A 16,268-nucleotide genomic window follows, 5' to 3' on the forward strand; every position below is an offset into this window, starting at 1 on the left:
TGATTAAGGAGCCATGAGCTCCGATACGCGTGAGCTTTTTTAACTTTTGTACTCACTGATTGATGAAAAAATAAACGGAGAAACCTTTTGCACCCAGCCACTGGTGTAGCGGAACTTTCTTTTCTACTGGAAATGGCAAACATGTTATCCTACATTTTATTTTATACTAAATGGCAAAGAATTATTGGAAGATATGCTCAATTAATGTAAGGGTACCAGATTTATTAGTTACTGTAAATGTTACAAGATACTTCAGGAGAGATTTAACCCTTGTATAGTGTTTCTCCAGAAGATTAATTTAAGGCATACTTGAAGAGACATATGACATGATGAAATAACATAGGAACAGTCCTACAGTCCTACTAAGAGAGTGATATTTATGCAAATGAGCTTGTCAAACAGTTTGTCAAATTCAGCCTATGTCACTGAAAAGTAAATAGAAGCCAATCAGTTTTACCTGACTGAGAAAAGGCTGATGATAAGGTTATAGAGCTGAAAAGTTGAAAGGGTCATTAACTCTGTTCATTTTGTAGCTAAGCAGATTTATATCAGTGTGTCACTCTGCTGTTTAGAATTCTTAAAAATGAAGCCTTTAAAGGGAACCTGAAGTGAGAGGTGTGTGGATGTGTGAAAGGTGTGTGTATTTATTTATTTTAAAACAATACCAGTTGTCTGTCAGTCCTACTGACCATTCAGGCATCAGTAGTATCTGGATCATCTGAATCTGTATCAGTAGTGTCTGAATCACATACCTGAAACAATGATGCAGCTAATCTTGTAAGATTTTGTCAGAAACAACTGATCTTCATGAATGCTCAGGGTTTATGGCTAAAAGTATTAAATGCAGAGGATCAGCAAGACTGCCAGGCATCTGGTATTGTTTAAAATTAAATAAATGTCAACCTCCATAATCCTCTCCCTTCAGGTTCCCTTTAAAACTGAAAATAAAAATATGAGACTCATTTCTATGGGGTGTTTTCATCAAACAGCTGTAAAACTGTTGTATGCAGGGAGTACGGGAAAATTAAACATTACTTCTGACATTGAGGTAGCAGGCGTTTCACAAATAGCATGACTGCATTACCTACATGACTTGCACGGTACTCTAAGTAACAGGACTCGCACTAACTGTGCAGCGCACATTAGCTGAGCCATAGCGTGTCTCACCTGATCCAGGGGCACCCGCCACGATCAGCGACATCCTCTCTCCCTTCACTGTTCTTCATAGTGCCTGCTTCTCCTGAACCCGTCTTTACGCAACGCAAGAGTAGCCAGCATTAGGGTAACAGTGAAGGGAGAGAGGACGTCACTGATTGTCACGGGTGCCCATGGATTAGGTGAGACACTGCGGCTTCCGCTGTGCCTACTCTGCTAAAGTAACGGGGCTGGAGGACAGCAGAAGATGTGGTCCTCAACTTTGTGACAACATCACAACGGATTGGCGGGTGTTCGGTGGGTCGTTTGTATGTCAGGTGTTCATAAGTCATGGACTACGTGTATACAATCATTCTCAGGTTATTCTAGCCTTTGTATCAGTTGGCAAAAGTCGGTTGTTTTTCTGCTTGACACAAATGCCATTCGCAAACTACAGACCCAATTTCAGGTTGTTAAATACTTTAAATACCTTGGTATCTATGTAGTAACTGGCAGAACAGAATTTCTTAGGTTAAATATAGACCCTTTACTGCAGTTTGTACGTAATAAATTCCACTCTTAGAATCCATTTCCACTGAATGTAATTGGTAGAATCCATTTAATTAAAATCATAATTTTACCTAATCTCAACCTGTTGTGACGGTGTCACTGGTTTTGCAAAGAATGGTGATAGATGTTGTCTGTGTCACACCTTGTTTCAGGTATCTTGCAAAATAAAGCTCCAGGAAAAAAAAATAAAAATGCAGTTGGATCTGTGATTTGAGCTCTTTTAAGAGCTGGCTGAAGGGTCCTGGAGCTGGTCAGAGGAAGAGTGGGTGGGTTCCCTGGTCACCTGGCCCAGTCCAGGTATTACCTTGAGCAGGGTGTGGTCTTGCTGTTGAATAAAGATGAGCTAGCCTGACCAGGAAGTAGTTCAGCGTGTTCCTACACACAGGAGGGAACAGAGCTCTGCCCACAGGCTTTGGGGAAAAGGAAAGCGGCTTGTTCAGATTGTTATGTGAGTTCTCCAACTTCTCCTGTGCATGGATTTACACACGCTGTGTCAAAGTAATATGTCTGGATAGAAAGAGCCACCCAATTGCAGTGACATTAAAGCTTGTAAAACACCAGGATTTTCAGCAAAAGCCCATTCGCAGCTGGCTGAATAAACTATTGTGTGTATTCAGTGATTAGCCATAAAAAGGAATACAAACATGGAAAGAGCCCACCCAATTCAAACATACAGCATTTCTTTCTAATATTGTCGATGGCAGCCAGTCGATAATGGAGCAAGTCAGCATGAGCAGTATGCAGGTGTTGACGGGTGGACCTGAATAGCATGCAGTGTGGTAAAGTCCAGGTAGGATGTCTGAATGTGCAGCTGATGCTACTGCATGGCCCAATAAGGGGGAGAGACTTGACAAAAGGATTCCTACATGTTTCACCAGCAGTGTACCAACAATCCACTCATCACCAGAAGGATGTCCAGCATTCAACTTATGCCGCCCCTATAACGAGGCAGTAAAGTTGCCCCCTTCCACCCACACCTCCCAGACATGCAAAATTAGACATGCTACATTTACCTGGAAACACTGTTCATTATTATTATTATTGAGGAAGTGGCCAGGAAGTGTGTTGTCTGTTGTTTTTTTTGTAAATAAATGAACTTTACCTATACAGTGTGTATATATAGATAGATAGATAGATAGATAGATAGATAGATAGATAGATAGATAGATAGATAGATAGCACTGCTTACAGGCCCAGCACCTCCATCCCATCCAAAAACATCTTTAAATCTCCCATTAGACCACTAACTGGACTATTGAATGTCTTGTGTACTTTGGCAGAATTGACATTTCATATAAATGTCCTACTTGCAATAAAGGTGTGCAAATAGGTCATTTATAAACATCCAGTTTGCAGGAAGTGGTTAGAATATTGGTGTACAATTAGAAAGTTAAAATCTCCATGAGGTAAAATAGCAGCCATTTTTTTTATTAATAATGAATAAATAACCCCTAATAAATATAACAATCCTGTATAAGGTAAAAGTACTATAAGGCGAAACAGTAGCCACTTATAATTAATAATAACTAATTACCCTTAATGAACATAACCACGTATAGGGTAAAACTACTGTAAGGTAAAACAGCAGTCATGTGTAAAAATAATAAATAATTACCACTAATAAATATAACAATATAAATAAGGTAAAATTACTATATGGTAAAATAGCAGCCACGTATAATCAATAATAATTGCTTATGCCTAAATACAAAATAAAAATAATAAATAAAGACACGCATTTTTACTTATCTGGCGCTTTCTCCCAGCCCTCTGTAGGCCATGGGCTTCCTTTCCATCTTCCCGGGACTCTCTATTGTCCCACAGTCAGTTCCGGTGAATTCCCCAGTCGCGTTCCTCTGTGCATGTGCAGTCCTAGCCGTGCTCATTCTGCACCCGTGCAGTTCGCCTACAGGAGGCTGGAGGAAGCCACAGGTATGCATAAATACTTGTCTTTATTTGATCTCAGCTACACTTTAAAGTATAGGGTCCCGACCACCTCCAACCTCAAATACAAGTAGAGCAGAAACTGGAAACACTGGGGGCCTGCCATTGTGAGCATAACATCTGGAGAGTATCCTGGGAGATTTAGTAGTTGAATTTCAGGTTCGAAAACACAGGTACTGGTAAGAAAGGAGAAAAAAAGAGCACCAGGAGTGCCAATAGTGTAGTATTTCTGGGAAATGTAAAGAAATAACAACTACTCACAAACGTGGGTTGCTATAGGCAACCACAATTTTTGGGCATGTGAAGAAGGACTGTCTCCACTCGTTATGATGACTCGGTTGATCAACATGGGTCGCGCTCTAGAAAAAACAAAGGACCGCTGGAAGTAGTCACAGAGGTAACCCCTGGGACAGGGGAAGAGACAATGCAAGATGGGAGGAGGCAGCCCAGTTGTTGTATAATGTGTAGTGAGCAGAGGTAAGTAATTTGAACTGTCTTACCTCGTGATAAGAGGTTAAGATGTTTATTGCTAGACACTAAAGGCTCGTACACACACTGGATTAATAGGAACGACGGGTCCGTCAGACCCTCCCGCTGGGCGGGCGTTCCAGCCTTATCAGTCTGCAGACTGACTGTACGCACGCTGGACTGTCTGCTGAACACCCGCCCAGTGGGAGGTGCCAACAGACCCGTCGTTGCCTGCAGTCAGGCGTGTGTACGAGGCTTAATAAAAAGACAGCGTGTTTCATGGGACCTGCCCGCTTCCTTAGATCAATACGAGATAGTATCTGAGCTATGTATTTCTGTTTCAGAGTGCCAAATGAGAGGGTAGTAGGGTAGAGACACTAGGTGAGGGGATGAATGGACTAGCGAATGAGGAAGTGGGCCGAAAACATCTGATGTTAACAAATCATAAGCTTGTTTCTATCTCTAATGATGTTAGTCTTAGACCCTGAACAAGCATATGCTGATCAGATACTCTGACTCAGATCTTACTGGATTAGCCATATGCTTGCTCCAGGGTTTTGACTCAGACACTACGTATGCCAGAAGATCAACAGGACTGCCAGGCAATTGGCATTGTTTACAAGGAAATACATTTGTCAGCCTCCATATCACTCTCAGCTCAGGTGTCCTTTAAAGAGAATCTGTACTCTAATTTTCTTACAATAAAAAGCATACCATTCTATTCATTATTTTCTCCTGTGCCCCTCTGTGCTGTTTCTGCCACTCTCTGCTGCAATCCTGGCTTGTAATTAACAGTTTTAGGCAGTGTTTACAAACAAACTAACCAGCTTCTAATAGGCTCAGCTAAGCATAGTGTGTGAGTCATTCATAGTATGCAGGGGGCCTGCAGAGGGTGTGTATCGCTTCTACCAATCACAAGCAGCCCTGCACATTCCACACAATCAAGCTTTAGCCCGACAAACAGGACAGAGGAAAGATACATTGATTTATTACAGAGACAGTGCAGTTAGGAAAGACTGCAGTAAGCCAGAGCAGATTAGAACAGGCATAGGAACTTATAGGATAGAAGAACTAAGGCTGAAAAATTTGTTACAGAGTCTCTTTAAGTTATCCGGGTAGGTTTCATACAGTGGAAAACAGCACTGTGGATATTTCTAATGGCATGATGGAGTGAACGAGTCTGTGAGTAAAAGGAAGCACTGTACAGAGTATAAAGCAATGAATGGCAAGTAACATGTTTCTATCTTTAGCGGCATACACAGGGGAATATTGTATTTTACAATTTCAACAAGAAAGTTATATTTCAATCAATTTAAGTATTTGTTATTGACAATTTTTGCTTTTGTTGTGTGTTTTGTTCACCCAAATTTCAGCTCTTCCAAAAGCACCAGGGACACCTGTAGTAACCGAGACCACGGCTACAAGTATAACAATTACTTGGGACTCTGGCAATCCAGACCCAGTTTCTTATTATGTCATAGAATACAAGTCTAAAACACAGGATGGACCATATCAAATCAAAGAGGATATCACAACTACAAGATACAGCATTGGTGGACTCAGTCCTAATTCTGAATATGAAATATGGGTCTCAGCAGTTAATTCTATTGGACAAGGACCTCCCAGTGAACCTGTAGTGACACGTACAGGAGAACAAGCTCCTGCCAGTGCCCCTCGAAATGTACAGGCTCGAATGCTTAGCTCCACTACAATGATAATTCAGTGGGAAGAACCTGTGGAGCCCAATGGTCAAATAAGGGGGTATCGTGTTTATTATACTATGGAGCCTGACCAGCCAGTCAGTAACTGGTTAAAATATAATGTGGATGACAACCTGTTAACCACCATTGGAAGCTTACTTGAACATGAAACTTATACAGTCAGGGTCTTGGCATTTACATCTGTAGGAGATGGTCCGCTCTCAGATCCCATTCAAGTGAAAACGCAGCAAGGAGGTGGGTAATAACTCTTTAAAGCCCTTTAAAAGTAAAAATATATATATATTTTTTTTTTCGTGAAAACTTGAAAGGGGCTTCAATCAGCATGGATGAATAAAGCCGGTTGTGGTAGATCAGGCAAAACATTGATATCTTCCAAATATTGATTTATTTATTTTTGCTTGGTGTACTACCTTGCACTAGAAGATGTTGAATAAAATTTGTAGTATTATTTAAATATTTGAATCAGTTATCAATATGGGTGCCTAGACAATTGTTTTTATTCGATTGCTATTGAATCTCATGCCTAATCTTTCAAAACATACATTCTAGACTTAGCTTTGGGCTGCTTTAACTAACTTTCCTAAAAAAAGAGTGATCAGAAATAGAGACGAGCGCATTGGATAATGGACATTTTAAGTTAAGGTAAAAATTCACAATTTCCGACTTGTAAATTCGGAAATTTACACAAAATTTGTGTAATGTGAAAACAAAAGGAAAATAGAAAGAATTCTGACTTCTGTCGTTGATGTCAATGCAAAACTCAGTAGATATTCAGGCTGGATTCACAAATGACATAGCATGAAAAGGTAGCATTTTAGGAAGGTGCATTTGAGTTTTTGTATTGCGTTTTTACTGAATGTTTGGTGCGTTTTGTGTTTTTTCACACTAATGCATTTTACATGTGTTTTGCGTGCGTTCAATTGCGTTTACTGTTCGCTAATAGAAAACGCATATGCGTTTTATATGTGTTTTTGAATTTAAATATATGCAAATCATTAGGAAGACAACGGGAAGTCAGAGATCTATATTTTTTTTTATTAAAAACGCATTGAAAAACGCATGCAAAACGCAATGCATATGCGTTACCATAGACTTTCATTATGTGCGTTTTGGCAGTCAGCCTGCATATTGCAACACTGCCAGCGTTTGCAGAACGCTTACTGTAAAAACGCATGTGCGTTTTTACATGCGTTTTTTTATACGGACCATAGACTGCCGTTAGCGGTAAAAACACTGCGTTTTCCGCTACGCTAGCATTTCTGCGATGTGTGCACCCAGCCTTAGAGTTTTGCTCTGAACTCGTAAAGTGAAATTGTAACCTATTTGGAAGATATTTTTGAACTTACTATAATTAATCTTAATTATGGTTAGTGCAAAAATATATTTGCATTAAATTACAAACAACAAAACAAACACAGAACATTTATATTGCGCTTTTCTCCTGGCGGACTCAAAGCGCCAGAGCTGCAGCCACTAGGGCACGCTCTATGGGCAGTAGCAGTGTTAGGGAAACTTGCCAAAGGTCTCCTACTGAATAGGTGCTGGCTTACTGAACAGACAGAGCCGAGATTCGAACCCAGGTCTCCTGTGTCAGAGGCAGAGCCCTTAACCAGTAAACTATTTTGCAATTTCACATTGCAAATTCAGAGTCTGCAAAATTCTGAATTAGTTTGGAATTTCAGGTGATTTGGAATTCGACAACTCCGATCATCCCTAATCACAATTAAGGATATTTAGGACTTATTTCCTTATTTTTCAGTTTATAGCTTTTTTTTTTTTACTGTTATTGTTACTCACACATAAAACCTTAAGGGTCCTTTTACACTTAATGATTTGGTATGCATTAGTATGCGTTAGTATGCGTTGGTATGCGTTTTTTCTATAGCAGTGCATTAAGAAAAAGCTTTCAGTTAAAATGCGTATAGTGTAAAAGAGGCCATAGGGAAACATGGACATTACTTTGAAAATCAGTTTTCTTTCACTTATAACTGAGACCAACTGATTAAGTGTAAAAGGGCCCTAAAGGATAAGGCTCAGTTCACATTAGCATTTGCCAACGGAACCGGCCGTACAGTTCCGTGGTCCATTCCGCTGAACGGACCAAAAAATGCAGCAAGACCCAATTTTCTGGACCATTTCGCTCAGCGGAACGGAAACAGAAGGATTTGCAGCACAATAGGATCCTATGGAAAACAGACGTTTTACAGCACACTAGCTGTAAAAATGGACCGTTTTCCTGGAGCTAGATGGCCGGATCCATACAACCGGCTCCGGAAAAAAATGCATATGTGAACCGGCCCCAACTATAACTAGTAACATATGGAGGCTGCCATATTTAGTTTCTTTTAAATAATACCAGATACCTGGCAGCCTTGCTGGTCTATTTGGCTGCAGTGCTATCTAAATCACACCAGAAACAAGCGTGCAAGTAATCTCGTCAGATCTGTCAGTAATTTCAGAAACACCTGAAATGCTGCATGCTTGTTCAGGATCTGTGGCTAAAAGTATTAGAGACAGAGAATCATCAGGATAGCCAGGCAACTGGTATTGTTAAAAAGGAAATAAATATGGCTGCCTCCATATCCCTCCCGTTACAGTTGTCCTTTAATATATCAGTTTTCATAAAGCATCTATCTTATCTTACATTGGTCCTGTATTCAGTAAAACATATAATAAACAACAGTGACACACAGGAAACATATTAAAATTAACCTAAAAATCTACTCAGCAGTACTGAAAAGGCTTGGTGTTTCTTTAACAGTTTCACGGCATCAGAACTTTGTTTTTCTTACCAAAGTCTAATTTTTAGCTGCACAGAAGCTAAGCTCCACCCCATCAAAGAAATCTGCCCGTGCATTTTTTCCCTGATGCTGTGCAAAGCATGATGGGATTTCTGATGATGTTGTTCTCCTTCTGCTGTTTTGGCGCAAATTTGTTTTTTAAATTTTGAATTTAAGAATTGAAGCCTAGCGCACGCGCAGCTGGGAGGAGTGATCAGGACACAGAACAGTTGGAACTGTGTCTCATGCTCCCTGTCACCTCATTTCATCCAAAAAGATGGCTGCCCCCATGAAATCACCATTTGCCTGTTTTTTTAAAACAGGGTGGGTAAGAGATTATATTACCTATCTATTTTAATTAACATAACTAATGTAACTTAATGACAGTATATTTGTTTAGGCTGAAGTTCCTCTTTAAAGAGAACCTCAACTGAAAATAAAAAGTCAAAATAACCTATGCACAGGTCATACTTACCTCCTGTGTAGTCTACTAATCAATCTCTTTCTCCTCTCCTGTGTCCCATTTGTCCACTGTGATCAATGGAAATCTCTGTCCTCCATTTTAAAAATGGGCGTTTCCCTATAACAGCTTCCTGGTCAGCACACTGAGCTATAGGGAAACATGGACATTACCTTGCACATTCAGTTGTAACTGACAGCTGCTGATATATAACTGACAGCAACTGGTATATTTCACGGCGCGACGGATAGCGGCGATCGAACGTTTGGGGGTTACCGCCAGGAAGGTTAAGTTATCTCTTCTGTAGTTAAGTTACCTCCTCTGTAGTTAAGTTAGCTCCTCTGTAGTCTTTAACTTTAGAATTCTGGAGTTATTTTATGGATCGAAGAGTTAACTTACAGACAGAAGATTAACTTTAGGTTTGCCTGAGGTAAAATGTTTCCTGAATACTACATGCCTCATCACCATGGTGATAACTCTAGAAACGTTATTAAAGACAGGAGATAAGCTTAGTGAATTGAGGCCATTGTCAAAACTGAAAGGGATCACTGTAAAAAGAAAGTAGTGAGCTTTTGAGAGGAACTGACGGTGAGGTTAGTATGTAATATTCATTTGCAGCTATGTCATGTGTTTATTTTAAAAAAATGTTCTCGCTTCATGTTCTCTTTAAGGTTTTATGCCATAACTGTATAATTATGTGTCTGCTGTGCTCTTCTCCAACATTTTAATATTGTTTTATGAATAACAACCCTTCTCTATATAGGCATTAGGCATCCATAATACAGTGACTGACTCTTTCAGCTGGCAACAATACTGTGTAGTATGAGAGTGGGAGGTGTGTCTGAACTCCTGTTATCAGGAATCCCATGTTTTATAGTTACCACCACCCAAGGCCTATTGTCACCAGCTGCACCCCCACCCCTACGCCTCATCATGGCCTTCTGTGCTCCCTCCTGTCTTTCTGTGCCCTATCCTGATTTTCTATGCTTTCTGCTGCCACCCTGTGCTTCCTCTGTGCCTCTTTCACTCTCCTTGTGCCTCTGCTGTGCCTCCTTTTTTCAATCTGTCCCCCTCTGTGCCTCTTCTCCCCCTGTGCCCTCATTTTGCCTCCACCTCCTCTCCATCTGTCCCCCTAAATCATTTATAGGAGGCACCCTGCATAGGGTTGATTAGAACCCCTGACCTTTATTTCCTGTCCATGAGAGAACCAGGGTTGGTAGCCAATGAAGGTCCTGAAAACAGCCAGGAAGTGAGGAAAGTCTCTCCAGTGGAACTACAGACAGCAAGGAAACAACAAGATTTCCTGTCCTGAGCTAAATCCTGTTTTTCCTGCAGAGAAGCTGTATAGCACAGATAGGTGAGACAGAGGCAGCACAATGAGCTGTGCAGGGAAGTTCAGGCCAGGCACACAGATAGCTGCAGTGTGAGTTATCCCTCCCCTGCTTTTAGTCTCAGTACTGATCTCCGGCTCCTCCTACAGGCCCCGAAGGCTTACCATCTAGTAACCAATCCCACACACCGTCCTCTGGATCTCTTGAGTGTCAGTCGGGTAGGATCCTCACACCGTCTGCCAATTTATTCACCTCCTGCTCCGCTTCCCCTCTCTGCTCCTTCCCCCTTCAGGAAAAAGGCCCAGACTCTTCCTCACTGTGGCCCACAGATCATGTGCCTGCTGGATTTAGGTGCTGGGCTGTGTGCGGGGCCCTTGGGATGTGGCGGGATCACTCCTTCCTGGACACACATTTTCCATACACGGTTCTGTCAGGGGAAAGTGGATTTCATGCTGGGTACTCTGCAGAGAGGAAAGAGAGGCTGGCTGCCAATAGGAGCGGTGCTTGCAGGAAGGAAGGTAGTGATTGATGTTTCTGTTCATAGTGACTGGTGCAATGCATAACAGCAGAAACGCAATGCAATGGAAATGTGGCACTTCACCTTATCCGTGCATTGTGTCTTTTACAGTAAATCATACAGTCAATGAAAAGAATGCTTCACTGTACTGTTAATGTAGCTGTTACGCAGTAAACTCACTGAATGCGGTGCATTTCGATATCACACTCTGTCAGACCACGATGCAGTGGTGTGAGTGTGGCATTGCTTTTGCATTGCAGATTTGCAGTGGGACACTCTGCGTTACAATGCGGCCATTATGACACACCACAATGGCTCACTGTGAACCTAGCTTTAGGTAAACAGAAACTGATGCTGCAATTTTGTACTGTCAAGGGAAGTTTAAGGTGCACTAGGCTACAGTAGTCCGATTCCATCAGGGCATAAGGATTAGTCCATTCATTTACTTAATGCACTTGGGTATGTATACTGTAAATGCACTAATCTGCAGAAGTATAAAGAAAGTCATTTTCTTGTTATGGTATGTATATTAGGTACGGTATATGTTCAATTATTAACATATTTAAAAACATTAAATGAAGCTGATGAGACTTATAAGTGGAAATATTCTTTGAAATAGTGATTTAACAAATCTCAAACATTGTAGGAGCCAAATCAAACATTTGTATATAATTAAAATATTTAAAAAATCTATTGCTTGATGAAACAGTTAATATTTTTTGTGTATGAATGGGGGGCTGGTTTTTGGCTAGAGAGGATTATTTTCAATTAGCAATCATTTGTGCTGAAAGGGAAATTGTTGAATATTGAATTTTACAGCTGTGCAGCCAATGGACTTGTGTATAAATATTATAAGACACCAAGTTAATATGTAGAAGTAAAGTGAATATTGCTATAGATCAGCGGTGGCGAACCTATGGCACGCGTGCCGGGCCCGGCACGCGTAGCCTAATTTGCTGGCACGCCACCGCTGCTTATGAACTGGCCGCAGCGTCTACTAGACGCCGCCGCACCAGTTCATAGCCCGCAGCCCCGCAGTCTCCGGGAGGCAGACCAGGGCTACGGCAAGATGGCTGCCGAATCCCTGTACTGGAGACTATTTGTGTCTCCAGTACAGGGCTTCGGCGGCAGCCATCTTCCCGTAGCCCTGTACTCTGCCTGTCAGCGGCAGCGCGGGAGACTCAGCTGCAGAAGATCCAGGGAAGATGCACGCCAGTGCCCAACCGAGAGGGAAGACTGCTGTCAGGTGAGTACATTCCTTTTTTTTGCAGGTGAAATGCGGCCCAATGTGTTTTCTGCTAAAATGTTTCCCACATTGTGTTTATTTACTATGAAATGCTGCCCACTGCGTATGTTTTCTGGTGAATTGTGGCCCACTGCGTATGTTTTCTGGTGAAATGTGGCCCACTGTGTATGTTTTCTGGTGAATTGTGGCCCACTGCGTTTATTTTCTGTTGAATTGTGGCCCACTGCGTTTATTTACAGTGAAATGCTGCCCACTGCGTTTGTTTTCTGGTGAAATGTGGCCCACTGCGTTTGTTTTCTGGTGAAATGTGGCCCACTGCGTTTGTTTTCTGGTGAAATGTGGCCCACTGCGTTTGTTTTCTGGTGAAATGTGGCCCACTGCGTATGTTTTCTGGTGAAATGCTGCCCACTGCGTTTGTGTTCTGGTGAAATGTGGCCCACTGCGTTTGGTTTCTGGTGAAATGCGGCCCACTGCGTTTGTTTTCTGGTGAAATGTGGCCCACTGCGTTTGTTTTCTGGTGAAATGTGGCCCACTGCGTTTATTTTCTGGTGAAATGTGGCCCACTGCGTTTGTTTTCTGGTGAAATGTGGCCCGCTGCGTTTGTTTTCTGGTGAAATGTAGCCCGCTGCGTTTGTTTTCTGGTGAAATGTGGCCCGCTGCGTTTGTTTTCTGGTGAAATGCTGCCCGCTGCGTTTGTTTTCTGGTGAAATGCTGCCCGCTGCGTTTGTTTTCTGGTGAAATGCTGCCCGCTGCGTTTGTTTTCTGGTGAAATGTGGCCCACATTGCATGATTTTCTGCTGAAATGTTGCACACATTGCGTTTATTTTCTGGTGTCTGAGAACTGTTGGTGCATTTATTATTAAGGGCTCATTCACACTACAAAACGTATGCACAAACGCAATTTCATGCATGCGCTGCCAACGCACAGTGATCGCACGGAATGGACATTGTGGTGCGCTAAAGCGTGGACGTCGGCAGCTGTACCCATCCGGGAAACGTATGCGTTGTGCGTTAAAATGTTCCCAGATGTGTTACAACGTAACGCATGGGAACGCACACCTGTAGTGTGAATGGTAACATGGAAGTCTATTGACTTTCATGTTACCATATGAATCTTACATTATGTGCGTTGCGTCAAAACTGACAGCGCAGCAAATAGTGTGAATGAGCCCTTAATGGTCATAGTTGGCTATATTTGCTGCTTTGGGGTTACGGCGGGTATAAATAGCATCATACAGTTTCTGCACACCCATGATGCGAATCCTCGTTTCACCACATCATGGCGGAAACACTGCTTCCTTATGCCTCGCTGTTACATCATTACGTTAGCTCCACCCATACAATACCATGGCCACGCCCAGTTTTCAGCACGGCGCAAACCCCCCCCCCCCCCGTTGGCACTCGGAGATAAATAAGTCGATGTTAGGTCGCAGTTTGGGCACTCGGCCTCTGAAAGGTTAGCCATCACTGCTATAGATGCACTAATGCTCTCTAAGGTTGAGATCTTACATTTACTCTAGCCTTGAGTCTTAAGATTGCAAACCCAGTTAGAAAATGGCAAACGACTCTCTACATAAATATCAGAATTTAATTAAACATATTTCAGTATTTCTTACTCAGAAAAATAGGAATCACATTTAAGTAGTAGGGCCAGTGAATAAAAGTAACATGTAAAATCATCCCGTTTTAAAACCCACCATCATATATACAGTATATTATATATAATATATACTGCTTATGTTTGTGTGTGCAAACCCAGAGAAGGCTCACCAGTCTGCCGGCTTCAATTTTTTGGCTGTGGAAAGAGTGTGTGTCAGTAAAAATATCTTTCAGGCAGGATCCTGCACCTAAACGATCCTCCACAGGATAGCTGATGCTAAACCTCTGTATAAATTGGACACGTTGCACAGAGGTCCATGAGGAATTACTTCTTTTATTACTTATGTGGCAACAGAGGGACTTTTAGAAAGGGATATTTTCATCTAGAGTGGAATATCACAAAACTTGTATTTTGGATAACGTTTATTCCATATTCATATATCATACACTGCTTCACTGCTGTTGTGATTCTTTATACTATATCAATAATTGCAAGCCCTTATTTGCAAAAATAATAGTAATATACCCGCATGACATACATATTAAATAAGTCCCTAAGGTTACTTTTAAATGCTGTCACTTTTTTTTTTTTTAACAAGTGTTTTGTTTTGGTAACTGAAGTTCCCACTATTTATTCCTGTGTGGACAGTACACAGGAAGTGTTGTGTATGTGTTTTTTACTTTCACTTTCTGATCTTGCTGATGCCAGTGATCATTTGTTGCAGGTACTTTGAGCGGCTCAGCTGAAGGTCAGCTAAGCATGCATATGAGTCGCTAGGTTTAAATGATAAATATAGTGGGTGTCATCAGCATAGTAGTGGTATGTCCGACCATGTTTTTGGACAATTTTTGCAAGTGGCAGCATGTATATGGTGAACAGAAATGGGGATAGTATTGCGCCCTGGGGTATGCCATATTTTAATGGCACAGGGTTGGATAGGAAAGTCCCCAAGGATACCCTTTGCATTCTGCTAGCCAGGAAGGAATTGAACCACTGGAGAACTAAGCCACCTATGCCACTAATGATAGGAAGCCATTTTGTTACAATTTTTTGGAAGTCCGTTGAATTATACAAATGTTATTTGTCCTGAAGTGGTGTCAAAAAGTTATGTTTTAACATTATTGGGTAGGGGATTGGAATAATCAGAAATATTTGGACAAAAACCTAGAGTAGAGTGGTAAATCTTTAAAACACAAAGTACAGATATATAAATATGCACCAGTTTTTCTATTAACTTCACTATCTTATACTAGTAGATTGTTAATATTTAACATCTACAGTTAACAAACTTCATTCTGCTATCGTTAACAGTAATAATGTTTCATATATTATTTATAGATTTTGGTGATTGTATTAAGTTTATACATTGTGAGCTAAAATGAGAGGATTTGATTGCACAAATAAACTTTTTCTTACTTTTTCATTTGTTTCCAAAATATATCTTTATATAGTCCCTGGCCAGCCAATGAATTTCAGAGCTGAAGCCAAATCAGAAACGAGCATTAGCCTAACGTGGAGTCCACCACGGCAGGACAGCATTTTGAAATATGAAATTATTTACAAAGAAGCTGAGAAAGGATCTGAGGTAAGTATCTGCGTATAATAATTAGAGTGTCATGCATCACTGTAGTTCTTGTAAATGTTCTGTTTGGCAGATGTTCTTTGTAGGCTGCAACTATTGCCTCGTTTTATTTAGAGTTTTTTATTCACATTTTTTCCCCTCAATAAACTCTAAACTCTTTGCTACGCATTGTATAACCAGTGGCGGCTCCAGGAAATTTTTTTAGGGGGTGCTATGCAGGTGCTGGACCAATTTCCGGGGGAGCTGACGACCTGCGGCGCGCGAAGCGCGCCGCGCCAAAAATGGGTGTGGCCACAACCTGCGGCGCGCGAAGCGCGCCGCGGCGAAAAAATGGGCGTGGTCATGACCGGATGAGGGCGGGGCTAACTGTAATTTAAAGTGAACCCAGGGTGAGAGTGATATGGTGGCTGCCATATTTATTTCCTTTTAAACAATACTAGTTGCCTGGCAGCCCTGCTGATCTATTTGGCTGTAGTAGTGAACTGAATTACACCAGAAACAAGCCATGCAGCTAATCTTGTCAGTTCTGACAATATTGTCAGAAACCCCTGACCTGCTGCATGCTTGTTCAGGGTCTATGGTTGAAAGAATAAGAGGCAGAGGACCAGCACGGCAGCCAGGCAACTGGTATTGCTTAAAGGGAGATAAATATGGCAGCCTCAATATTATTCTCACCTCGGGTTCCCTTTAAAAGTGCAACGCAAAGACAGAGGGCCCAAGTTTTGGTGACCCTTTTCCCAGAAAATTCACATAATTGTGCAGGTTTTCTCAAGAAAATACACGTAATGTGAGCAGATTTTAACAAAAAACACGTCCAATGACCCCAATATGCACAATCGTTATCAGATATGGCCCCAATATGCACAATCGTTATCAGATATGGCCCCAATATGCACAATCGTTATCAGATATGGC

At 41.5% G+C, this 16,268-nt stretch overlaps 1 protein-coding gene across 1 annotated transcript in view; it reads left to right on the top strand.

Annotated features, from left to right (window-relative positions):
* LOC137509805 (receptor-type tyrosine-protein phosphatase S-like) overlaps window positions 1-16,268 on the top strand; it is a 782,862-nt gene that overhangs the window by 329,167 nt on the left and 437,427 nt on the right. The window contains exons 8-9 of the mRNA XM_068233857.1: window positions 5,490-6,071; window positions 15,223-15,356. Of these exons, the coding sequence (XP_068089958.1) occupies window positions 5,490-6,071; window positions 15,223-15,356 (716 nt within the window). The remainder of the gene's footprint in view (window positions 1-5,489; window positions 6,072-15,222; window positions 15,357-16,268) is intronic.

Source organism: Hyperolius riggenbachi, chromosome 1 (assembly GCF_040937935.1).
Source record: "Hyperolius riggenbachi isolate aHypRig1 chromosome 1, aHypRig1.pri, whole genome shotgun sequence".
Classification (NCBI taxonomy): domain Eukaryota; kingdom Metazoa; phylum Chordata; class Amphibia; order Anura; family Hyperoliidae; genus Hyperolius; species Hyperolius riggenbachi.